The 26,888-nt window shown below is 45.5% G+C and overlaps 1 protein-coding gene across 3 annotated transcripts in view; it reads right to left on the minus strand.

The window, feature by feature from the left end:
- Positions 1 to 5,113: 5,113 nt before the first annotated feature.
- CRAMP1 (cramped chromatin regulator 1) overlaps positions 5,114 to 26,888 on the minus strand; it is a 50,459-nt gene continuing 28,684 nt past the window's right edge. For all 3 annotated transcript variants that reach the window (XM_086622135.1, XM_086622134.1, XM_086622136.1), the window contains 13 exons: positions 25,915 to 25,996; positions 23,554 to 24,819; positions 20,855 to 21,041; positions 16,621 to 16,802; positions 15,578 to 15,652; positions 14,419 to 14,500; positions 13,610 to 13,714; positions 12,428 to 12,606; positions 11,317 to 11,397; positions 9,755 to 9,989; positions 9,297 to 9,461; positions 8,509 to 8,654; positions 5,114 to 6,644 (listed from right to left, as the gene is read on the minus strand). In XM_086622135.1, coding sequence (XP_086478261.1) covers positions 6,480 to 6,644; positions 8,509 to 8,654; positions 9,297 to 9,461; positions 9,755 to 9,989; positions 11,317 to 11,397; positions 12,428 to 12,606; positions 13,610 to 13,714; positions 14,419 to 14,500; positions 15,578 to 15,652; positions 16,621 to 16,802; positions 20,855 to 21,041; positions 23,554 to 24,819; positions 25,915 to 25,996 — 2,950 coding nt within the window. In that variant the 3' untranslated portion in view covers positions 5,114 to 6,479. The remainder of the gene's footprint in view (positions 6,645 to 8,508; positions 8,655 to 9,296; positions 9,462 to 9,754; positions 9,990 to 11,316; positions 11,398 to 12,427; positions 12,607 to 13,609; positions 13,715 to 14,418; positions 14,501 to 15,577; positions 15,653 to 16,620; positions 16,803 to 20,854; positions 21,042 to 23,553; positions 24,820 to 25,914; positions 25,997 to 26,888) is intronic.

The following is a 26,888-nucleotide window of genomic DNA, read 5'->3' on the forward strand; positions in this document are numbered from 1 at the left end:
TATTTAAAGGGCGGGTGGCAGCAGGGCTGGTTGCCTGCCCGCTGAGGGGGCAGCCCGGCAGCCATCGCTGCGCAGCGCCGGCTCTGAGGGCGAGATGTGGCGCGGGCAGTGCGCTCCCCACGGCCGAGCCCGGCCGGGCTGCCGGCAGAGGAGCGGCTCCCTGGGGCCAGCGGCCGCCGCAGCCCCGACCCGGGCCGGCTCCGCTCCGTGCTCAGCAGCCAGCCCCGGGGGCCTCATGAGGGCTTCTCACCCCGGAACGTCAGCGTGAAGCGAAGGTCAGGAGGAAGAGCACCATGAGCAGTAACCTCACGGCTGACTTTGTGACCGGATGACTCGGCCATCATGTCCCTCAGGAGCCCTGCGGAGTCGCCCAGCCGTGGCAGAGGAGCGGGCTGCACCTCGGTCCGGAGCACCGCGGGCGGGGCGCCATGTGCTCACGGCCGCTCGCCACGACCCCCGCGCCGCGGCTCGCCTCGCTCCTGCCGCAGGAAACGGGTCCATCAGTCGCCCGCAGGCTGCGGCTGAACAGCACCGGGCACCTGCCACGGGAAAGCCGCCGGTTTCCTGGAGCATCTGGGCTTGGGGAGGCTGGTACAGCCACGCTCAAGGAGCCAGCACTTGCATGGCTTTTGTAACCAAACAGTTCTGATGGATGGTAACAACGTTCCAGCTGAAGGCTTGATTTCATGGCTCCACAGCTTCCCACGTGGCAAGGAGTAAACTTACAGGCAGCCATAGTGCTGCTTTTGTCTTGATACGAGTGAAAAAAAAGCAAAACAAGGCCAAGCAAAAAACCCAACACACCAACAATACGTACTCGAACTGTAACATCTTGCTTTGTTTCATTTCTTGCTTTGCTAATAATAATTCTTTACTTCTGACTCATTCCTTATGTTTTCACAGTGTTAAGTTTCGGTCATTAAGGGCTAAATTAGATAATCTGTGATAGAGCAGTAGGAATCAGTACCAGCTTTGATGTAAGATGGAAAAGAGTTAAAGGTCTCTCTTGGCTGGGAGCCTTTGTCACAGCACGGTGGCGGTGGGAAGCTGCACAGAAAGAGAGCTCTACCTTGGTCATATAGTCCAGTGTTCTCAGTACACAGTGGCAGAGATGAGTCCTCGCTCTTTGGATGCAAAGGAAGCATCAAAGAATACTACTAATAAGGTTTTTGCTGAGCTTTTTAAAACGTTCACTTATTACCATATAGCTGAAGAACACTCCTGCACTTCCTTAATGCAGAATTAAACTAAAGCTGCTGTTGCATATTGCAGAGACCAAAATCCTAAATGTGTACAAAAAGGAATTAGTTAATGACAGATCACAGGATAATTCAACCTGAAAGGAACCTCAGGCCTCTAGTTCAACCTCCTGCATAAAGCATGGTGAGCTGGATCAGACCAGCTTCCTCTGAGCTTCATCCAGGTTTGTCATGGAAAGCTCCAAAGACAGACACTGCACCACCTCTCTGGGCAACCTGTTTCTCTTCCCGATCGTCCTCAGGGTGAAAAAATTTTTCTGGTAGTGGCTATGTAAAACATGGTGGCCTGAATACAACCTTGACGTCCAAGTTCCTGCTTATCTGAAGCTGTGAAAGAAAAAAAATAGGGGAAAAAAAATAAAAAAGATATACAGTACCCTTTGCTTGGTGGGTTTTTTCAAGGTGTTATGTTTTGTTTGGGTTTTTGTTTGTTTGTTTGGTGTTGGTTTTTTTTTTCCCTCTCTTCCCCTTGTTACTGGTACTCATTGTCAAATACAGGCCATTCAGGACAGCCTGCCCTCTGGTTTGACCCATTTCTGACACTCAGAATTACTGGACACCACTAGGAACAGAAGCTGTCAAGCTAGAAGAAAACAAAACAAACCAAGCCCAACCCAACCTTCTCTCGCCATGGTGAAAATTGTGAAAATTCTGGGCTGGGAGATGTCAATGGAAGTTATGCCACTGATTTCACTGAAAAGAGTGTCGCCTTGGAAGGCTTGGCCTTATGGACAAATTTTTAGCCCCTCCCCCCAAGGGGCTATTGTTACGTAAAGAAAGGTTAAATGCAAAAATCTGACAGGGCACGAACAGCAAGTAACACGCTGGACGTAAGTTAGACCAAGTATTAGTATGTATTTATGCACAAGAATAAAAACAGCTTTACAAGTTGAATTGGAAATTTAAACAGAGGAAGTTTAACAGCTTTTGTATATTATATTAAATAACCAAAACACCTTTTTCCAAAATTGGTAAAGAATAAATAATATAATTTACAATATGGTACAAAAAAATAATCAGTAAGGACAGGCATTCTGCTTTATACATACACTATATAGGTATATTTATAATCTATAAAACAAATTCACATCTCAAGCCAGAAACCTTTGATGATATGGCTTAACTATTATTAAAAGAAACAGCATTAAATTTTGCTGCCAGAACCATAAGCTCTAAAGCAGTTATCATGTTCCAATAATTAATGATAACTTATTGCCGTAGTGCTTGCCAAGGTTTCACTTAGTTAACATTTACAAATTGCTGTGAAATTAAGAGATTCAAAGGTCTGAAAAGGTTAAAAAAAAAAAAAAGTGCAGTACTTTCCTTATAAACGCATCCAAAGTCTGAGTGTAAAAAACAAAACACAACTTAATTTCCACTCTGGGACCTGCGGAGTCGGTAGATGAGATGTCTGTATAGATGAGATTTTATCCGAGCCGCTTAATTCCATTTAAAAACAGAGAGGGGTGTCAAGAAAAGGCTTAACAACACCGAATTAGAAACAATTAGTACTCCTATGCTTAGTAGGTGAGGTGAGAAAGGAGAAAATGAGTTGTGTGGGCAATCAGGTCGCCACAGCAGCAGAAAGCCCAGTTAGCGCGGGCGGGTAGATCTCACCCTTCGGATGTAGTGCTGCTGATCACCCCGGCTCCGTGACAACAAACTCTGAATCTTCTGCCACTCACCCTGCTCAACTGCTCGGAACTTCCTTCTTACACAGTCACTAACCAGCACGGGGAAAGCCTAGAGCAACCAACACTAGAACTGGGGTCATTAGTGTCCGCTTGTCCTCTCCAACCACCGCACGGGGCCCAAGAAGCTAACAAATCATCTTCACCTCAAAAGCAATCCTGCTGGCACGTCAGTGCAACTTGCCTGCAAGTTTGCTTAGGAGAGGCTGACATTGTTACACACATGGAGTTTGTTACTTCTGCTGGGGAAGCTGAAATAATAACAATTCGAAAAGTTTTGTGTTTTACAAAAAAATAATCTCTCGTGTGTGTGTGTGTGTGTGTGTGTGTGTACACACACCCTCGCCCCAGTTTTTCGCTTAGCATTCTTAGGCACAAACTGATCCTGATTAGTATTGTAAAGCACATCCACCCAAAATCTAGAACTGGTGGAATCAGAGGTGTGTTTACGTGACCCTTCACCAAATTCTGCATCAACTTCAAATTACCACAATGAGCAAAGTTATTTTCAAGTTTTTTCCTGATAAGACTTGTTTGTCCTGAAAGGGCTTTATTATCGAACTGCCGTTTGCAAAGCATTACATTTCTGAAGTCAAATTGTGTTTCATAATGACAACTCTTAGGAGGCTGATGCCAAACATGTTTCTAACAACAAATTTCTGAGTGCTGAACTGACCTCTGTCATTTCCACTTTGGTACCACTTGGTGATCCAAGTCTACTTGCAAAGGTACAAGATATTAAAATCTTCTGATCTCATGGCACCACGAAAAATAGCCACTGTGCTGACTTCATTCTGCAATTCTGTCATTCCCCTGGGGCAACTGACGGCTGAGATCAGACGGCAGAACATCTTCGCGGTCTGGACAAAGTGCTCTGCCACACAGGTGCAGCAACAGGCACTTGTTCCAGTCCAAGAGTCAAAACCAGCATCACGCTGACTCCATTACCAGCATGGGTAAAGAAGATGACATGTTTGTCAAGCTACCCAAATACACTGGAGACCATTGGGCTGGTCTTCCAGTATTTAGAAGCTTACAAACGAGAGTTCAGATTCTTTTTATACAGTACTTGATTAGAACGTATCACATCTCCTCCTGCACGTCCTTTAAGCCACAGCTACAGCAGGAGCCCTCTACTTTTGCCCTGCAAGTGCAAGTCCAAAGGAGTTCTGGAGGTACAGCATACAGGATAATCAGCATTGCTAATGTAAAAGCCAAAACCAAGAGGAAAACAATCTGGGAAAGACCGAAGCAAAATACAGGTCAACTCTAAGTAGAGCTTAGAAGTTCTAGAGGGAGTGACTCTCAGGATTAGTGGGTATCCTCTCCATGCCAAGAGTGAACGCTCAGAACGACACACTCCTCAGCATTCCTTTTTCTGACAGCCTTCAACTTTTTGTATTCTAGGTTTACATATTTCCTGATATTTGCACCAATTCTCAAACAAGGCTCTAAGAATAACGAAAGAGAAATAACGACAGAAGGACTTGGTATCTCACATGACATCCAGCCAGAAGAGGCAGTTAGCCCACAGGTATGAAATCTCCGGTCTTCTGGTCATGATTGTTTCCTTGCTAGTCATACAGGTTTGCCTCCCTGCTGGGAACACCCAGTTGTACTAATGCTGGTTTTACACGTCCATATGATTCCTATGTCAGAGAGGAGGATGTAGCAACCTGATACGTGGGGTCTTGGAATGTCATCCAGTCTCACTGCTGTTGAGTGAAATCAGGAGGGTTGCTCTGGGCCACACGAAAGGTGCGTCAGAAAACTCATTTAACGTTTTCTCTTAATGACAGAAAGCATAAGGCAAACTATTTGGTGGTTAAAAAAAAATAATCCACATTAAGCAGGGTAAAGCGACTGGGAAAACAGGAAATCCAATCAGTGCATCACGAGCAAGGTTACAAGAAGAAACTCCCAGTCAAATGCCTTGTGAAAGTAGCTGAAGGCAGGTAGAACTACATCCACCAAGTATAGTGCAAGTTGGGAAAATGAGCCCCTGGTAACAGCCCATGAGATGGAGGGTTTTGATTATTTATTAATGATATAAAGTTGAGGTTTCTAGAGGAGTAGCCCCTTGGATGAGTTCAGAGCTACTTTGAATAGCCACGGGACATCCTCTTACTGGAGAAGCAGAGAAGAGCTTAAAAAAGGGGCATTCTCTCTCGTGACCAGTAGGAAAGGAAATAGGCAAAGTCTCCTGAGTTATAAAGGCAGAACTGAGGGACAACCAGCTGCAGGAAAAGTAACTTTATATTCGTTTGAACCTGCTGGTACAAGGATCTGGGTCTTTCAAACATTAAAACGCTACCATTAAACGCATAGGGATTTAGGAGAGGGAGTACCAGATCCTCTAGTGCCTGGGAGTGACTGTAATGAAAAATGATGCCCTGAGGTCCTACAGAGCACCTGGAATTCACAGAACAAGGAGGAAATAAGGAAAGACTAAGGGGTTAAGCTAGGACTTGACACCTCTCCTTCATGACACAAAGCAGATCTCAACAACGTTAGCGTGAACATATGATTTGTTTCTATACACTACAATATTCTTTCCTATTTCCTCTCCCAGGTAGATCCTCAGTTTTTGTGCAGAAAGATGGCAATATATACAAGTTTCCAGCAAAGCCAAGACTAATTATGACAAAGCTTTCCTAGTGATTCCAAGAAGCTCTTCTGCAGTGTTTCCTGACTTAAAAAGCAACCGCTCTTCAGGGAAAGCAAGAAAGCAAACTCCTACTCGTGGGATGAACTGTGCAGTGTGATGAAGAATCTCAAAGGTGGAGAACATGAGTGCAGTCAGGATAATGATGATTGTGACATGTGATGGGGTTTAAAAGCAGAGGAAACTCCCCACGGATCCATGCAGTCTGGGAGCAGAGTGAACGAGAGCTCCTCTCCGAAACAAGCAAGCAGGTAGGTGCCCCTGCTGGAATGGTCAAACAACAAAACAGCCAGAGAAACAGAATGGTCTGTAAAAACAAAGTGTCACCGAGTTGCAGCGCCTTTGGAGAGAGTGCAAGAAACTTCAGTTTGACTGACTGATCCAAAGAGTGCCAAGTAGGACGTGTCAAGATGCAAAACGGTTCCCATACTCACCCCCACCCTTCATCTTCCACAGCTTCAATGTCGATCCCAAATCACGGCATTTCGATTACTATGCAAAAACTAATTCACATACAGGAGCTTCTGGCAATACCCTTCCCTGCCTGAGCTTCCTGCGCAGGCCATTCCAAAGTACAATTCCAGGACTGTCCCATAAACCTCCATCTTCTATCAGTAATGCAGAAGACACATCATTTTCTGTAACACTATTCATGTTTCGTTGTTCCCAGTATATTGCACATTCCAGGACTTGCAAGTACTTCTTCAGACCTTTGAAGACAAGGCTTCTCTTTTAGAAAGAAGCACAGGAGACAGGGACAACTGAGCCTCAGCTGTTTCTCTACAACCTGCCCTTGCCATGATCCAGCGCTGCAAGCTCCAACTTCAGCTCAACAGTCTACACCAGCCTGCTGGTCTCCTACACTCACTGGGAGAGATCCCCAATTGGGGGACCACCACCTCCTCCATCAAACAGAATTTCCCTGCGGGTTGGCTCAGGTATTGACAGTTCCTGGGCAAGGTCATTGAAACGAGATATGTAATCTATGCTGTTCTCATTCATCATGCAAGCCAGCTGAGAATCCACCACCTAGAAGAGACACGAGAGAAAAAGGAGAGCTACATGTCAGTGGAAATTTCACAGCATCACAGAGTTGTTTAGGGGGGAAGAGACATCTTGGGCTCATTTTGTCCAATCATCCTGCTCAAGTAGGGTCAGCTAGAACAGGCTGCCCTGCACCTTGTCCGGTCAGGTGTTGGATTATCTCCATGAATGGAGATTCCGCCACCTCTCTGGGCAACCTCTTTCTGTGTTTGTCCACCCTCGCGTTAAAAAAGCTTTCCTGTGTTCAGGTGGAATTTCATGTGTTCCAATTTGTGCCGGCTGCCCTTTGTCCTGAGTTTGCCTCCCTCATCTTCATTCCCAGCCTCTCCTCATAGGAAAGAGAGGCTTTATCTCACTTGATCTGGGTTAGAGAATAGCTCTTAGCCGTGGCTAAATCCAAGCCTCTAAAAAACACCAAATCAAAACCCAAAACCCACCCACTATAGTCTCGATGGGCCCTACCTGCCTATCCTTAATTCAGCACTAAGGTGCACTAGAAGATGCACTTACAGATCTTACCTCCAACACAGCACCTGCATTTGTAAATAAACCTGAATTCTGCAGGACACTTAATAAAAGGCCTTTCGAACTCTCCCATCATTAAAGCCATTTTTCAGTGATTCTTGCTTCCTCTGAAGACTCCGACACAAACCCGCAGGTGCCACAGCAGCTGCTCTGGTGTGCCTAAAACCGTGGCTTACCCCAATTTCTTCTGAAGGAACTTTGTAAGATCAAGAGCTGCAACGTCACGTCAAATTCTCACGAATAAATTATCATATATTGCTTTAATTAATGCACACAGACAGACTCTCACCACCAAGTCAGCAGAATGTTCCTATTTATGCCAGGAAGTGGAGCCAGCTGTGTGTGGAGTCTGAAGCAGCCAAGGGCACGTTCAAACAGCACGAGCTTGCTGCAGCTCCTGCTTACAAGGTCTGTGCAGAACCTCCTTACCCAAATCCAGAGGGCAGCAGAGGAATGACGTTTTCCTTCCGTCAGGGCAAGCCCCCCAAGTCACAGTGTACATGATGTTACCCTGAGCCAATGACCAGAAACTGTAGGATAACAGAGACTGGAAGGGACCTTAAGAGGTCTCTGGTTCAACCTCTTGCTCAAAGCAGGGTCACCTCAGAGGACAGCCCAGCTTATCCAGGGCTTTATCAATGTTAGTCCTGAACAGCTCTGAAGACAGATACTGCACAACATCTCTGGGTGACCTCTGCCTGCCTGTCCTCGGGGTGAAGGAGTTTTTCTTTATATGTAGGAAGAACCTTTCCCAGTTCAGCATTTGGCTGCTCCTCCCACCATGCATCACCGCTCTGTGAAGGGCTTGGCTGTGTTTTCTTGATGACATCCCTGCAAGTACTGGCAGGCAGTTAGGTCCCTCTCACCCTGAAGCCTTCTCCAGGATGAACAAGCCCAGTACCATCAGCCTTTCCTCACAGACAGCTGCTTCAGCCCCCCTAATCATCGTGGCAGCCCTCTGCTGAACTTGCTCCAGTTTATCTATGTCTTTCCTGTAGCAGGTGCTCAAAACTGGTTGCAATGTTCTAGACATGGTTTCACAGCTGTTGAGCAGAGTGAGATAATCACCACTGTTCCATCTACTGGCTATGCTGCTGTGGAACAGCTGGTGACACTCTTGGTCACCTTACATGGCTCAGCTCTGGTGCAGTACACCCCCAAGTCATTTCACATCTTCCTGTTAGGACTGTAACCTTGTTTTACTAAGCTGAGGAGCAGATGTCAAAGATCTTTGCCTTCAATACCTCAGGAAGGTATGATGGACACCGTACAGCAACGTTGCACTACAAGGAAGCAGACAGCTGAATGCAATTTGGTGACGTACCTCTGCTACATCTGCCAGAGACCGTGACACGAAAGAGTCCCGCGAGTTTCCATCCAGAAGGCTGGGTCCCAGTAAGGAGGTGCCACTGGCAGTCCCAACAGGAGTTGGCAACATTTTTCGTCCCTTCTCGGGGGAGATGAAACTTGCTACAAAGAACAGGCACACCAGTAAGTCACTGCACTGAACGTTTGCAACTGGGAGGATAGAGGGAAGGACAAGGAAATAGAAAATGGAGAAGAAAAACAGATACCTGTTCTATCTCTTAAAAATTATGAGTTAAAGCATGAGCACCATCAGCGCGCTGCTAAGGGTGCAGAGACTCATTACACTGGCCTCATTAAATATTAATGAAAAAAAACCCAAACAAACCCCAAACTCAGGTTTTTGTGACTGCACCCACCAAGCACACGAGGAAGGCTATTTTTCCCCAGCAGAGCCAAAGGCATCTTTTCATTTTGGCAGAACAGCCAAAATGTCTCAACCCAACTGATGAGTCAGGCTCTAAACAAGAAATTATTTGTCCCAAGGTACGGGCCCCAGTCTGCCAACAGGATCTTTTCAGGAACAGACTTGGAAAGGGAAAGAAAATGTATTCAAGGCGACACTGTTCAAATGAAAGCAAGAAGTAATGGAAAAATTCTACAAATGTCCTACTGGGTTTATGATTTTCCAAAGGATTCACTTCCAATAAATAGGTTTGGTTTTGTTGGGCGTTTTTTTTGTTTTGTTTTGTTTTTTTAAACAGGAAAGAGCTTTTTTGTTGCAGTTCTCTGCACATGGACACTTACAAAACAAGCTGCTGAGAGACGAGTCTGTGGAGTCATTGGGGTACCACTGGGGGTCGTGGCTAGGAGAGGCAATCCAATTCTGCTGAGGACTACTGGAAGGGGACGGAAGACTTTTGGAGCTGTCACTGCCGTTCAGCTTTGCAGGAGAGAGAGCAACACCTTCACCTGTAAGCCAATGTCAGGAGTCATGGTTCACTCAACACTGTCAAGTCACAGGCACTGCGCCAATTTATGTTTAGAGAGGAAAATAAAACAACAACAAAACCCCACCTACATCTGCTAGAAAATAAAGGCTAAATAAATTTTATTTCCAATAGATACTAAAACAAAAAAACCCAAACACACCAAGAACTGCTTCCTGGAAAAGTTTCTGCTGACATGTAGCAGAAACTACATATATTTTAAAAAAGATATATTTTTTAAGTTAATAGGAAGGCTTTAGCTAAGCTCAGACTTACTGTATTGACCAGAGCTGATAGCTATTTCAATGATGGAATCACTGATTTGAGTGGCAGGTTCTCCTTGGGAAAGCACATCTTCAGGTGGCCCGGGCAGAGAGATATCCAGGAGAGCAGAAACATTGGGAGGAGAGAGCCGAGTACTAGAAGCTTCTGACGAGGGAAGTGGAGGGGTGGAGAGACCATTTTGGAGGGGAGTCTTGGACAGTTCGGACAGAGAAAGGACCGATGTGCCCTGTTACAAGAAACAGAGTTGATTGTTCATTAATTTGTGAAGGACTTGGAAATCTGTCTGAAAAACAACAGCTTGGCTCCTAAGCATCAGAGTAAAATCAGACTTTAAGAGAAGCAAAAAAAAAAAAGTCAACTAATAATCCAGCAGATAAAATTCCTAAAATTTTAGGAATATATTATTATTTATATAATAAATTTGTATTATTTTCACAAAAAAAGATCTGTAAGCATAAACAAATATCCTTCAGCCCATATCCTGCCAAATCAGACATGAAAAAAATGCCTGTAACCTTCCAAGGAATATTTAACACAGCCTACATAACAGAAACAAGCAAAAAATCAACATGATTTTGATGAACCTACGAGACAGTTCTTCAGAATTAAGTACTAATTTGCCTTTGTACAGGCAAAAGCCCTGTAACTGCTTGAAGAGTGGGTAAATATTTTAAATTGCTACCTCACTCCTCTTTACAGCCAGGTATTTTTTAAGGACTCTCATTATTAGTGAGCGGTTTGTGGTACAGACAAAGCTGTCCTGAGAGCAAGGACCAGAACCTGAGGCCCCATTACCACGAATAAATGCCTAGTAGGTTCGTGTCCTAACATCTGGGCTATGAAAAAAAAAAAACCCAAACAATTAAAATAATCTTCCTCTCCTTCATGCTCTCGCATCAAATTATTTTGACCTTTTCCACATGTGTTTGCACAGAACGGGTGGAAAGTGCTTCCACTGAAAAAGAGAAAAGCCTGTATTCTGTGGCTTCAGGATCTAACACAAGGTCCTGGATCTCACTGGAGAAGGACAACAACTGGACAGGATGACAACAGCCTCACTGCTGAGGTGCTGCCACAGTTGCTTTTGAAGTATCTGTCTTAGTGGATGCAGCACGAGGAAATGCCATTCTCTGAAGAGGATGCTGGCGTTACAATCATGCTTTTAGTCTTAACATTCCTCCTTCAGCAGCACACAAGCAGTGGGACCGCCGATTGCCAAATTCTTTCTTTGGGATGTCTCAAACACACAGGTATGACACAGCAGAGCACTTACAAACTCCTCCACTGCATCGAGAAACACATAAAACCTGTTTGTCCTTCAGAGGCCAGTCAGCTTCACTTTGCTTTTTTAGAGAACAGCTCTTACACAAATTTAAGCAGCTTTCCTAAATTTCTTTCTTTAAATTTCTTCAGATGCTAGAGATTTCCATACCCACAAACCAGTACCAGTGGTGTACAATCACCTGGGAACAAGGAGTTGCAACTAGTACTACCAGTGGTGTCTTCCAAACATTACCCATCTCACACAACTGTTCCTTCAACACATACTCTACCTGGAAACCATCAGGAACCGCCTCCTGCCCATGCCGTGCTGGCAGACTGATGAAGGGAACGCGACAGCCGGGGCCCGAGCCCTAGAAGCACAACAGAAATCATCTGAGTTACACACGTTTGCAAGAGATGCTGCAAATATAGCTGGGAGGAAGAGATAAGTGCCTATCACCATTCATGCACGCGCTTTCTACAACACCAGAAGGACATGGAGCTGCTGGAGCAGGTCCAGAGGAGGCCACAGAGATGATGCTTTGGGCTGAAGCACCTCTGCTATGGAGACAGGCTGAGAGAGTTGGGGCTGTTCAGCCTGGAGAAGAGAAGGCTCTGGGGAGACCTTCCAGCACCTTCCAGTACCTAAAGGGCCTACAAGAAAGCTGGAGAGGGGCTTTGGACAAGGGTGTGTAGTGACAGGACACGGGGCAATGGCTTTGAACTGAAAGGGGAGATTTAGATTGGATATAAGAAAGAAATTTTTCAACTCTGATGGTGGTGAGGCACTGGACCAGGTTGCCCAGAGAAGCTGTGGCTGCCCCATCCCTGGCAGTGTTCAAGGCCAGGTTGGATGAGGCTTTGGGCAACCTGGTGTAGTGGAGGGTGTCCCTGCCCATGGCAGGGGGTTGGAACTGGATGATCTTTGAGGTCCCTTCCAACCCAAACCATTCTGTGATTCTATATCATGCCTTTCAAAACGGTCCATCATCAACTCCCTGAGAAAATGACATGGACTACCACGTATCTGGGTCTCAATGAAAGACACAAGGAGAAATCACAATTTCCATTCCAAATACATCCCTAAAAGTCCATGTTTTGCCCCAGATTCCCTCCTGAATTACTGTCTATCAAAATGCTACTGTTTCTGGTGAAGCCCAGATTTCCCGATCGCCAACTTCCACAGCCTCATGGCCGAAAGCTGTTCTACAGGATGGAAATCCATCCAGGGTGCTGATGATTTGATGACTGATGATTTGATGACTGATTTGACCACAACAAAAGTGTCTAAAAACAAGCTCCAGGAGAAAGCTCATCCAAGAGTCATTAACAACACAGCTTTTTTGCACGACAGAGCAAGACACTGAGCTACTTCAAAAAGCGTGCTGGAGAGACTCTGACCTCCACGGCGGTGATGGAGCCTCCGTTCTGATGCACTACTGCTGACTCCTGCCCCGTCACCACCGCGGCCACTCCGTCGGGTGACAATGGAGATACACCTGACAAACCATCCGCATCCAGGACAGGCACGGGGCTACCAGGGATAATACCAGCACTTTTAGCTGCCAAGTCGATAGCACCTTTTGTGAAAGAAAAAAAGCAAAAAACACATTACGAGCCTTTTCTTCAGGCCATTACTCTGTTGCGACTCATCTGAAAGATGATTTTTTTTTTAGGAATTGCCAAGAGTCAAAACTCAACACACACAAAAAGCGCAAATGGTAATTATCTGATCAACTATATCCGTTGGTCCTCTTCACAAAGTACAGCATTTCTTTCAGCTAAAAATGTTTAACTTTTCAACCCTGTTCCAACAGGTGTATCAAAAGAGTTTAGAGAAACATCCCAGTTCTCCACTCCCTGCCCTTTCCTTCTATTTTTTTTTTTTTTTTTTTTGTCCTTCAAATGCTTAAGTGTTTGGTTATGGAATTTCTAGAGATTTCCTACAGTTTACTAGAGGAGCTCTAAAACCAGCACTGCCTTCTTTTATCGTCTTGTCTCTAGCAGCCATTTAGACCTAATATAAAAAACTGATATTGTTGCAGGGTCGACCTCACCCAGATGTTTTAAAATCCACTTAAAACATCTGAATGTCTTCCCATCACGGAGTAAAGTAACACACAGAGGCAGTCATTGTTTTTACCTCACTAATCATTCTAACCATGGGACCCATTCTTTTGTTTCAAGACAGTGTCTGCCTGGGGTACACTGGCACGCTTTTTTCTTGTAGAACCCATAATCCCACGTTAATAAACACGCTGTTCAGAAGTTTATTCCAAACATGTCACGACCCCTTTTCAAAATGGTCTTAGAACAAAACATCACAGAAGTGCTCAACTTTAGTTACAAATTCTAACCCTGGCTTTGCCTGCAGGTCAGACGGAGCAAGGGAACCTCGTTCCGACTGTCCCACCACTGACTGCTCCCCCTCTGCAGTCACCCAAAGTGAGGTGTCACTAACACAGTTGTTTTCTTTAGCTTCCAAAGGCACTAATGATTTCACCTAGGAAACAGAAACCAACAGGTAAGGTCATACAGATCACAGCAGACCGTGACTCTCATTCTGATTAAGAAATGACTTACTAGACAGATGGTTGGGAGCCTGTGTTGGAAGAACTTTGGGCACGATCGGACGAGAAACAGCAGCCTTGGTCAGTGAGGACTGGATTGGCCGAAACGAACCTCTCCCTAGAGTGAAGGATTAAACACCTCTCAAGCCAATGAAACCTGACATCTTTAAAGCAGAGCACAAGCCAGTTCAATGGAAGCAAACAAATCCCAAGCAGTAGTGAGCTCCTGGAATGCAAGGAGCCGAGACGATGAAACAGACTTGAAACATTCTCATAAAACCAGCAGCAAGTGTTGCTGTGTTACTGAAGCTGCTCCCAGTATTTTCAGTGAAGATAACCTTTCAGATCTCGTGTTGATTTGGGGATTTAAGCCCAGATGGTGGATCACCTGTACTACCATTGGACTCAAGAGCGTATCTGCAGGAAAGGACAAACGGGCACTACACCGATTACTCTGTATGAAATTTAACCAGTATCCTGGGTACCAGGAAAAGTCCATTATAAAACCTAGACAAATGATTACACCCTACAGAAAAAAACCTCTTATCTAAGTCATTTATTCCAAAATTTTTTCTCCTCGCAGAGAACTACTTATTGTTCCCTGCTTTCGATACTGGGAAATGGAAGAAAAAACTTCTGTCATGATCATGACTTGCTTAACAATAATCCAGGAGAACAATCCCATCATCCTGCAGGAAGAGGCTCAAGCGACTGGTAAATGACTCTGGTTTTGAAAGGGTATTTTCCTCTTTTTACAAACTATTCCTTTATGGCATTTTCATCTCATGCAGAGTAAAAGCAACAGAAGACACGCCGACTCACCTGTAATGGATGAGTTGGATAAGATCGAAAAGGAGCAGACATGCTGGGACGGATTTCCAGATGGCCTGGGGAGCAGTGTTCTCTATGTGAGAGAAAACATATTTAAACACAGAAAAGAGGGTGAAGCTCACCTGGTAAGGCACAGAAGTTCATGGTACCCTCTGCAATAAGCAGAGTATTTACACAGCATGACTATCATGCAACAGACACAGCAATAAGGTCTGTGTCATTCTGCAGAATAACCGACAGGTAGGAGTCGTGTGTTCTCTCTGTAAACTATGACAACAGAAGATTTCCACATGGACACTTCTCAGCTAAATGCTAATTAGAGCTATATTCCTTTCCAATTATTCTTCCAGTACTTTTAAATCTCCCACAGAATTACAGCAGTGATCTCAAGGATGTGATCTACTCTATGTGCAAACCAATCTCCCATTACAATTAAGCAAATGGAATTGCACAGACCAGAGTATCTCAGTACCAAAAAACAGCACGTAGGTAATTTCTAGGTCTTTTATACAAAGCAGAAAAGACAAAAGGGTACATTGACACGTGGTAATTGTTTTCTCCAAAGAAGTTTCCATTATTTTGGTTTTAGATTTCTTGTATGTTCTCCACCTGCTACAAGTCCCTAGGACAAGCCTGTGGTTTCACAGTGGCACGTGAAACCATTTTTTCCCAGAAATAATTTTTCTTCCAAATACTGCTACATAATATTTCAGTGCAGATGTTCATACCCACCCCAGTTTAACAGTCATTACTGAGCAGGAAGCAGGAAAAAAATGTGTGAAGGGAAATCTTGTTGCACTAGCACCGACAGCTACAGCACTGGCAGGTCGGCATACGACACGAACACGCTGCTGGTGCATCAGGACCAGCAGGCCCAAACAGCAGAACCTGCTTTAAGGTGAGGGGCTTTTTTTATTTTTTCCAAACTGTCTCATGCACTGACTACTACTGTTGTTGGCATTCCTCGTACAGAGAGCATAACATGGCTGGTTACAACACAGGCTAAAACGCTTCTTCCCTTCTATGTTCAGCTTCCCTCATGTATCCACTGGAAAAGGGAAGCTCAGTTTTTCACTTCAGTTACGTGCAAATCATTAGAGCCTATTCAGGAAGCAAACCAGGCATTTCACACTTTGCAAAGTGTTCTGACCTGTACTACTAACGGCTTCCGCAAGTGCCTGTTCCGTAGCTTTCTTGGCTTTGGCAAGAAGAAGTCCGACTGCATCTGGACAAGAACAGGAAATGCATTAGAAAGTATTTTAAGCATGCAGACACAAAATAAATTATACCTCCAAACTCTGTTTATCAGTGAAGCTGTAACTATTTATTAAAATACTCTGGTTTGCTTCAGACAGTAGAATACTTTTCTGCTAGAGTAGGAAAATTTTCCACCAGGAATATATATTTTTTTTTCTTCTTGTTTTATGGAGATAAAGCTTTCACCCAAAAAAGCCATTTCAATACTTAACTACTGTAGCATGTCATGAATCACAGAATGGTTTGGGCTAGAAGGGACCTCCAAGGCCATCTAATTCCAACCCCTCTGCCATGGGCAGGGACACCTTCCACTACACCAGGTTGCTCAAAGCCTCATCCAACCTGGCCTTGAACACTTCCAGGGATGGGGCAGCCACAGCTTCTCTGGGCAACCTGTTCCAGTGCCTCACCACCCTCTGAGGGAAGAATTTCTTCCTCAGATCCAATCGAAATCTTCCCTCTTTCGGTTTAAAGCCATTGCCCCTTGTCCTGTCACTACACACCCGTGTCCGAAGCCCCTCTCCAGCTTTCCTGTAGGAAGTTGTTACTGAGATTGTATACGTAAAAATAAAATGAGTATTTGAATTAAATACAGCAATGAGGTTGTATTAAAATTAGCTGCATGAGAAGGAGATCAGTTTTGCTAAACCTGGCAAATATTTTTGCTGGAGCAACATTTAGAGAGTGAATCAGTTTCCTCGGGCTGTGTGATGGCATTCAGATTCAGCTCTGAAGAGGTGATGTCACTTCAGAGCACAGCTATCTAGTTAAAATCTGACTCATCTCAGCTAACAATGTGATGCTTGAGCATCCCTAGAAGCACTGCCTCACAGGGAAGCCCACACTTTCTGCTGAACCAAAAAAAATCCCCGTAATACCTATCAGAAGCTGACAGGCACAAGAAGCTACTTTTTTTCATTCCATCATCTCACTCACACTGATGGTGTCCAAGTGCTGCCGGAAGGTCAGCTCCGCTTCTTTGCTCGGCAAGAACAGCTTCCCGTGGCGGCTGTTGGGCGGCAGAGTCGTCGGAACTGCAAAGAGCCCACCATCGGCATCGGCGCTTCCAGAACTTGAAGGACCAGCCACCAAGAGAGGTCTAGGGAGGTTTCTCAAACCTAGAAGATTTTAACAGCAATTTAAATGAAGTCAAGTGAAAACAACAAGAAAGTAACTCTTTAGTGACCGAAGTATCCTACAGAGAGCCAGGACTCATGGGTTCTGGCTCTGCCACCTCCTGTTTGTGATCTCTGATCATGAAACTCTCCCACCTGCACACTGACAGTATTTCCCTGCTCCACAAGGACACTGCAAACATTCTCTTGTTTTGAAATCTTCAGAAGGAGGGGGCTACATGCAATTTTATGCTGCTAAAGAAACTAGACTTCAAGCACCCAGTTTTAAGCCCCACACAGACTGCATTAACCAGTTTATTAAGAGTTTTGGGCTCTTCCCACTAAACAAACTACATATCCACCATTCCCTTTGGAGAGGAAGATAACACAAACACAGACTCATTCTACAATGTTTATGTCTTATTTACACTCCCTCCCCCATCCCTCCCACCCCATGGTGATTCAAAGTGCAATCTCAGCAAAGTGGTTCTGGTGAGAGAGAAACAAAAGAGCAGGGATCAACCCACCAAAATACCTTCCAAAAGGCAGGATTGTCTTAGAAATGCATTTGGCACACTGAAATAACGGCATCTGGTCTGAGTAAAACTGCTCCGTTTACATTTAACTTTACAAAACACTGCAGGATTTCAGAGTGCTGTGCCTGCTCTGCAGGCACCCAGCTGGGATGGAAACCAGGATTGTTAGGATGTCGTGCTGAGATAACCAACAAGTGTACCTGGCCCTCTTCTACAGAAGAAGAGAGTCACACTGGGTTTCCCTACAATCACAGCTATTTTCACACTCAGATTGCACCCACACTTGCCATGGTGCTCCAGCCTCTCCTGCTGGGCTGGAGGTCTCAGCCCGGAGGCAGCAGGCACTTGGCTCACCCAGAGGGGGAAGCAGCAAAGTGGGCAACGATCCTGAGTCATGCCTGCTGTCTCCCTGGGCAGGAGGCAACACAGCACAAGCTTGGGTCACACTAATGCAGAGATGGATACATGCAACAGGATTCAAGAAGTGTTTTGAAGACCATCCAACTTTATTTACCTAACAAACAAACCTACAGGTTTCATTATCCTCCTATTTAAAAGGCAAAACTGCCACCTCCACCCTGCTGCTCTCGGTTCTGCTGTTCTTCCATGGTTAGTTCAAACTACCAATGTATGTAAAAATCAGTTAAATGCACAACAACATTTCCATTTGTGCCTCCTGCCTCACCAGGAGTTAAAGAGAACTGTTGAAAACAATACACACAATATTATCTTTTAAAAAAGCAATAAAAGGAGGCAACTATAATTAGGTAAAGATATTTGAGATGTTGCATCACAGACATTCCTTTTCTAAATCTCTGCGCATGACACTTTTTATCCTTTTTCTGTCTCTTCAGCCAGCTGTGTGGCTTTTGTGGAGCTTTCAGTTTGCCCAAGCTTTCAGTACTTCCAGAGTGGACACAGGCTATCTTCTAACCTTTATTTTCCACTGAGAAGGACAAATGAATTTATCTGATTAAAAAAAACCCCAAACCAAAAAGCAGTTAGCACCCTGAAGGCCTCCGGACCAAAGTCCATGAGGGGATGCAGCCAGAAGGCTCATCACCAGGAGCAACCTGGCGGTTTGCCTTCCAACAGCCAAATCACAGCAGGCACTAGCAGCACCGTGTGCGAGGACACGACAATGCCTGTACGCTAGAGCTTGCCATCCGGACCACAAACCATCCCATTTTACATCCAGAACACCCTTACCACGGCCGATAAAAGGGATGCAGTTTGTCTACCAAAACAACACCAGTCAGGGTGAAGATGTCAGACTTGCTGGGTATCCGACGGAACGCTGTGACCTACGGCCCAAGCTGAGCGCATTCGCCCAGGCAGAACTGCTGAGAAGCCAATAACTCGGCAGAGTGTTGTCCCCAACACACTTCTACTGCTCCTCTGCTCAGCCCAAGCAGCTCGGCTGAAGCCACCTCAGCTGCCTCTGGTACCCTACAGCAGCAGGAATGTGCAGTCTGTATTTTTCACTTCCTGATTTTGCACTAAAGACCACGTGCTTCAGTGTAGTACCTGAAACCAAACCGCCACACAGCCCTGCTTGTGACTCAGTCGTGGGAACCAAATACTAAGGGGGAATATCTGCTTTTGAAACAATGAAGCTCTATGTAAACAATACAGGTGCCTGTTCCTAAGGGATCGGATACAAAGTGCGGCTGTCTGCCTGCTGTTTCTGCCCATACCCATGTGGATGATCCTTACCCTTACTTAAAATGCTTCGGGAAGGATCAAACATCATCCAGTTCCAACCCCCCTGCCATGGGCAGGGACACCCTCCACTACACCAGGTTGCCCAAAGCCTCATCCAACCTGGCCTGGAACACTGCCAGGGATGGGGCAGCCACAGCTTCTCTGGGCAACTTGTTCCAGTGCCTCAGCACCCTCTGAGTGAAAAATTTCTTCCTTAGATCTAACCTAAATCTCCCCTCTTTCAGTTTAAAGCCATTGCCCATGTCCTGTCACTACACACCCTAGTCCAAAGCCCCTCTCCAGCTTTCTTGTAGCCCCTTTAGGCACTGGAAGGTGCTGGAAGGTCTCCCCGGAGCCTTCTCTTCTCCAGGCTGAACAGCCCCAACTCTCTCAGCCTGTCTCCATAGCAGAGGTGCTCCAGCCCTTGGATCATCTCCGTGGCCTCCTCTGGACCCGCTCCAACAGCTCCATGTCCTTCTGATGTTGGGGACCCCAGAGCTGAACGCAGCACTGCAGGGGGGTCTCCCGAGAGCAGAGCAGAGGGGCAGAATCCCCTCCCTCGCCCTGCTGCCCACGCTGCTCTGGATGCAGCCCAGGACACGGTTGGCTTTCTGGGCTGCCAGCGCACGGTGCCAGCTCATGGTGAGCTTCTCCTCACCCAGCACCCCCAAGTCCTTCTCCTCAGGAGAGATGACAAAGACACTAAACAGCACCAGCCCCAGTACTGACCCCTGAGGAACACCACTCATCACCGGCCTCCACCTGGACATCGAGCCGTTGACCACAACTCTTTGAATGTGACCATCCAGCCAATTCCTTATCCACCGAGTGGTCCATCTGTCAAATCCATGTCTCTCCAATTTAGAGAGAAGGATGTTGCACGGGACAGTGTCAAATGCTTTGGACAAGTCCAGGTAGACAATGTCAGTTGCTCTTCCCTTATCCACCAATGCTGTAACCCCGGCACAGAAGGCCACCAACTTAGTCAGGCAGGATTTGCCCTTAGTGAAGCCATGTTGGCTGTCACCAGTCACCTCCTTATTTTCCATGTGCCTCAGCACAGTTTTGAGGAGCAAGTAAGTGCAATGAAGCTTTAGACAAAGATGAAATTGCTCTAACGTCATAATGTCATTTTAAACTAAAACCACGCAGAGCACCAAGCACGTTTTACAGCATCAGTTAAACTGCTCGTGGTCCATTGCTTCTTACAGCACAGGTGTGAAAAGGACAGCGTAGGGATCACAATTGCTTCCAGTAACCCTGGCACTTTCACAGGCTTTCTGAAGTCATAAAACGTGTGCTGGTAACTGTAATCGGACTGAAAAATAGAACTGAAATTCTTGATCTGCATCACTGGGGCACAAAAGTTATAGCAGCTGCACCTTCTATTAAAAGAAAAGGTAATTCATAATAATTCTGTATTTTATGATGGCAGAATGGCACAGGAAATATTCAGTAACTATTTTATCAACAAACTTCACACCATATATTTACTTTCCTGCTCTGTAAGCTGTCGCTCTCCTGCGATCCCGCACTCTGTATCAGTCAACTCCTGACAAACGCCAGCACCTCTGTACGAACGGCTTGCGAGAGCTGTGCTGGATGCTGAACCGTGTTACGGACACGTTGTTTTTCAAGATTCGAAGAAGTACTGACAGCTCTAAAGCAAATTAGCACATACCAATGTTCTTAAACAGCTCAGTTTGTAAGAGCAAGAACAATCATTCTCCCAGTGCCACACTGCTGGGATGTACTCACCACGGTACGCGGTACCAAGGGTTTGATCTCTTGGAACTGATTTTTATGAACACTCACCTGAGGAGCTGGAAGCAGCAGCAGCAGCAGCAGGAGAAAAAGTCTTGTTGTTGCGAAGGGCAGCCTGATTTCGCGCACAGCCCGGGCTCCTGGAGCTGATGGCAATCACCTTTCCCGGAGGAGTCAGCGACTGCTCCTCTTGAGCAGGCTTTATGGGTGACGTGGCAACAGAGCTCATCTCGGGCACCTAAAAATGCCAGCATGTTAGGTTCACGTTGTGTAGTGTTCCACATCCAATGCTGTGTAGTGTTCCAAGTGTTCCATCATTAAACCCATCCTGCTTAGGGAGCTTCAAAAAAATAACCTGACCCACTACAGCACCTGTAAGTGCTCTAACCAACACCTCTGCGTGCGCGTGGTGGGCAGCCGAAACTCACCTCCTGCCCATTTCAGCGTGTTAAACGTCACCAGTTCAGCACCAACAATTCATGTCACAATGGGGTTAACACTCAACCAGCTTCGTACAGTGTGCCAGACCACCCAGCATAAAAAAAAAGGTAACGACACAGATTGGTCACAGAAAGGGAAAAGGTGGTGGTTTTAATTCAGTGAAAAACTAATTTTCATAAACTCTAATCATCCAGAGGGCTCCTCTGCTTGGAAGCATACCTGGACAAAAATGTTTGGCTCTTAATTCTAATCAAGTAGAGACCAAAAAATTTATTTTTCCCATCCCTTCTCCTATTTCATACTGTAACAGAGCAGCAACAAGAGGCACACGGCAAGGTGCTTTACTGTTTTTCCAGGCCTATCCAGTTATTTCATTAAGTTGTTGAACACCTTTTCTAGAAATGCTCCCTTTTTAAGGAATCTGTGGTGCAACCCCGGGCATAAAATTACCACCCACACTTGACTGCAACCAAATTTACTACAGCTTGTTTTATGCTGGTAATCTTCATTTAAAGGAATGGACCACAGCAGTTGGCCATTTTGGCATTTTTACATATTATGTTAAGAAAATAGCAGGGATCTAGACAACCAGTCCTTCCTCTGGTGAAGTACCCTGTGGCAATAATATTATGTTTCCTGTCATTACTGGATGAAATTGGAGAAAAAGAGGCTGAGGGCAGAGCTTATCGCTCTACAGCTGCCTGAAAGGAGGCTGTAGCAAGGTGGGGTCGGTCTCTTCTCCCAAGTAACAAGCAATAGGATGAGAGGAAACGGCCTCAAGTTGCACCAGGGGGGGTTTAGATTAGATTGGATATGAGGAAAAATTTCTCCCACAAAAATGTTGTCAAGCATTGGAACAGGCTGCCCAGGGAATGGGTGGAGGCATTTAAGAGACCTGTAGATGTGGTGCTGAGGGACGTGGGTTAGTGGTGGGCTTGGCAGTGCTGGGTTAACGGCTGGACTCGATGATCTTGAAAGTCTTTTCCAACCCAAAGCATTCTACCATTCTATGAATATCATCCTCATCTCTGGAATATGTATCACTCCCACGACATTCATTGCCACAAGAAGAGCATCTCTTTTTCTGAAATGCAGCCGGTATCAAGTGGTATTTGACAAACAAAAGAAAAGGTTACGCTACATCTTTTTGTTAGAATGTACGAGGAGGAACGTATCTGAAAGCACTGCTTCCCTCTTCAGCAGCACGGCACTACGGTGACTAAGGCACTAACGGTGCTAGTGTGACAGGGAAACACTTGCAAATAATAACTGCTGAGATCTTCCCCTCCTCTTCTATCCCTGTCCTCTCAAGTCTAAGGAGATGTCCTTCTTTCTAGTTTGTGATTGTTTAACAATGTCATCCCTGGCTGTCACATGTGCCACCAAAAGTAGATGCCAAAAGAGGAGATCTGAGAGATGTCAGACCAAAAGTCTTCACAGTTTAATTTAAGTCTATATCTGGAGCTGTATCTGAGCAAAGATGGTTTAAAATTTATAAAATCCTACATTCTATGTCTATAAAATCAGGATCAAAAGGAGCTTTGAGGGGAGTTAAGCCTGCACCAACAAAGAAAGATGGAAGAACTACGTGTGTTTGGGAGTAGTGAAATGCTGGAATATGATGCAAACAGTATCTTTAACTCGCATCTGCATCACAGGCTTTCAGCCAGATCTGCTGAATTCAGAGTCTGTGTGGTCTCTAAAAAGATATTTTACTAAGTTCCAATCAGTTGCACGAGGTGGAAGTGGCTGCCCAGGTATCTTAGGGGCAGATGTTCAACGTGGGTTACAACGCACAAGAAGTAAAGCAAGTTCATTCCCAGTTGTTCATTCCCAGGAAGGAGATATTTTCCTGGGTCTGTTCAACTACGCTGGAGTCTGGGAATTTTTACAGAAATCACGGTGGCAGGCACAGCTGTATTTGCTACGCTGTCCCAGAGAAATAAACCTGTTTCAGACTTACGCTTGGTGTAACTTGAACTACACAAACATTGGAAATTAAGGGTTGCAGTTTTCACACGGAATATTAATCTGATGTAGGCTCCCTTTGCCATCTAGGCTCCATTTCCCATTCACAGCAAACCCCAAACTAAAGGCAGTGTAAAAGGAAACGTGGCACATTGAGGAAAAGTCCACTCCGTAGCAAGCTGGGTTGTGGTGGTGTTTGCTTTTTTTTTTTTTTTTAAACACAGGCATCTCCAAGATCTTGACAAGGCTGGTCATTGATTTACTATGAAAACACAACTGGGCAATTATTCCCCGGATCAAATAACAGTTTAGCATCTGGAGCATGAACAAGAGGTACTTACTGGTTTGGGATTGACTTCAGTAGAGATGAGTTTTAGAAGGCAGTTTAGGAGTCTCTGCTTGTGAAAGGTGGAACACGCAGGAACAGCACTTGACTCGGACGTTTGCTCCCTCGCATCACGGGTTTCTGGCTCCAAGACAGCCAACCAGTCATATTCCAGCTGCAACTTGTTCGGTTTGCCCATCATGAGGTAGACTTCAGCCAGCGTAAGGCTCTCAGAAGTTCGTAGACTCCATCCTTCTTCTCTAACCTGTTGAGAAAGCCGGCTTGGGTCATCCTTGAGAGACTTTGTACTAGATTGTCCCTGAGGTGGAGGTGGAAATGAGGAGCCCAGCTTCTCTTGAGAGTCCTCCATTACTGCATCTGTGATATCCTTGGTACAAGCATCAAGCTGCTGGCCCTGGCTGTGGCTAGCCTGAGTTTCATATCTGGACGGGCCACTGCTGGGTGAAGCCACACCACTTCTCGGTTGCTGTGAACAGGAGTCAGATGTCTCTGTGCTTCTCCTGCTTGGAAAAGCCACAGGAGAAGTATCTCCAGCTGCTGGAGTACAGTCTTTCCCATGCAGTTTGTCTGTGCAAGAACATTTCTCTGGGACGATCAGGTCCTGACAGGATTTCATGTACCGTGGGAATGGATCGAGCAGAGAGAGTTCCTCCACGTCAGGGATCTTACTGCAAGCACAGGCTGTGCTGCACGATGGCAGCACAGTTGCTTGGTCACTAGCCAGGGCCTCCCTGCCCTCCACACAGAAGGCCACCGAGCTCAGCTTTTCGTGGTTCCCTCCTGGATCTTGAAGTCCAGAAGGCAGTGTTTGGAGAGAATTAGTGATGCCAAGATTTGAGGCTGTTCCTTCCACCAGGCCGGACTCCGGGGTGCCATCGTCGGTGCTTGTAGAAACTTCAGCCATGGGCTGAGAGGTTCTGCTGGACTCTGTAGTGCTCTCTGCCCTTCCCACACCCTTACCTTCTGCTCCCCGCGTGTATTTCAGCTGTCCCCTAGCCGTCCCCTGACCACTCTGTATGCCCAGGATTTGTGCAGGGGGTAGCAAGTGAGAGTCTTTTGTGTTCTGTTTGCATTTGCCAGTCTCCTGCCAATGCACTGTGCAGAAAGCCTTGGAGTGGACCACTCTGGCTACCCCAGGGAGCGGAGTGAGTGTGCAATTCTCTCCTGGAAAGAGATGGAGCATCACTTTCTCCTCTGAGAAGCTGCCTCTTGTTTCTGAGTCTCTGGAGTCTTGAAGCTGCCGTTCTTCTAGTGTTTTACGCTAAAACAGATGTGTCAAAGAATACAACAGTCATCTGCCCCTTCCAACTAAGCACCTGGCAGCCTATTTTGCAAGCTGAAAAAAAGAAAACAACGACCAACAAAAATCCATAGCTGATCAAAGGACATGTTCTCTCTCCAGCACACATATGAAGACTCTGTGACCAGAAATTAAGTCCTTTTGTGGTGATGAAGACTACACTGAAGACCTGCTTCAAGCACAAACCAAATCTCTGTTCCAGACATCACTTATCTCTGCTTCACACACCACTGTAATAGTAAAAAAAAAAAAAAAAAAAAAAAAAAAAAAAAAATATCCACCAACTAATAAACCCCAACAAAACTGAGCAAAAACCCGTAATGTGACGGCTCAGCAAAACAGACTCCCCCTTCTGTGCAGGAACCTCCATGATACACGCTTTGACATCCTTCTAAGTTTCAAGGGCTGTGCTGCTACTTCTTCCAGGCTCACAAATTCACAGCAAAAGCCTGAATTAAAGGACTAAGAGCAGGATATAGCATACCAGTCAACAGAACGGAATGGCTGTAACTCACAAATCCTTCTATGCCAGAAGTTGATCAAGGCTCAGAGGCAGGGACACCTCTAATGCTGTACGGCTCAGACAGCACAGAGATACATAACAGGTAGCAGCAGCTACCTAGACAAGAAGCTTAAGTCTTCATTTGGTGAAACCACATAAAGCAAGTGGAAAGATCTGTCCTTAATCTCTGCAGAAACTGGAAACAAAATCATCAATTATTATCCAGGCTTCTACAGTGGTCACCCATCTATAATGAAGCAGACTAAGCTCACCGTTTAAGCAATTTAAATAAAGGCAGGGAGCTTCACTTACTGCTAACTAGCTTTTCAGGGGATCATAGTAGAGAAGAGCTGAGATAAAAGTGGAATATCTCCGGATTTCCCACAAAAGTCTCCATTAGTGACGCTGAGATACTGACCTCTACCTTTACTAGGCACAAGCCGGTAAATTTATGAGGTACAATCACATTTTCGATGCAAAAATGAACTTAGAATTGGAAGGGAATTGCTCCCAGGACACAGCATACAGAACAGACTGCAAGAAGAAAAGGATACGATGCGCACTTCATGGAGAGCCCACTTCTGCTTCAGGAACTCGATGAGGCTGGAGACCTTCCGATGTAACTCCACAATCATCCTGCATGCAAGATAAACAAAGCAAGTGAACAGAGAAAAAGTTTCAGCAGCATTTCAAATCATAGTCTTGATGCTAGAATGGGAATTAAGGGAAGAAAAACATATGTGATTCTGCAACTTTAAAATCTGGATAACTCACAACTGAGAAAGATCTAAAAGCCTACCAGATAAATCTGACTGCCATGATTCAAGACACTAGTTTCTCCAGATAGAAGAAGAAGATAAGGAAAAGATGGCAAGATTTAGCCAAACTGCAAAAGCACTGGCAAGACACACAGCTACCACGTGAAGTATAGAAAGAAAGAGAAAAAGGGGCATAAAACCCAGCCCAAACATTTACTTTTTGCTCTCAAATCACTTTACAAAACAAACCTAATGCCAAAAATCTTCATTCTCCTCTGTGTGATCTTTGGTCACCACACGAAGTACTCAGATGACAGGACAATCGACATCACAGGGGCCTCGTGTTTCCTACCCGAGTTCTGGACGAGATGCAAGTACTGCGATGCGCAGCCACTGCTGACCCCGGAATAGCAGCACCAACTACAAACACCTTCCTTTCTGCTGGCACCACTGCACTGCAGCTGACGAGGTCAGAGTCCTGGTGCAGCTGCCTCTGACCACTGCTCTACCTCCCCCCCCGCGCCTCCATCTCACGGTACATTCGACAGAAATTTTAGTAGAACTAATGCTGTGTGTCTCCATTTCACCTGCACTCTGCAGGTGTAAACTCTGCAGGTACAACTGGGTGTAAATGGAACAAAGAACATTCATCTCCAACTCTAGTAGCTTCTATCATTAAAAGATATAAAGAACAATGGATTTTCAAGCCTGATCTCTCATGTTTACGACAATCACATACTCTGGTTGGGCAAAGGCTTCAGAATAAGTAC

Source organism: Tauraco erythrolophus, chromosome 17, assembly GCF_009769465.1.
Source record: "Tauraco erythrolophus isolate bTauEry1 chromosome 17, bTauEry1.pri, whole genome shotgun sequence".
Lineage (NCBI taxonomy): Eukaryota > Metazoa > Chordata > Aves > Musophagiformes > Musophagidae > Tauraco > Tauraco erythrolophus.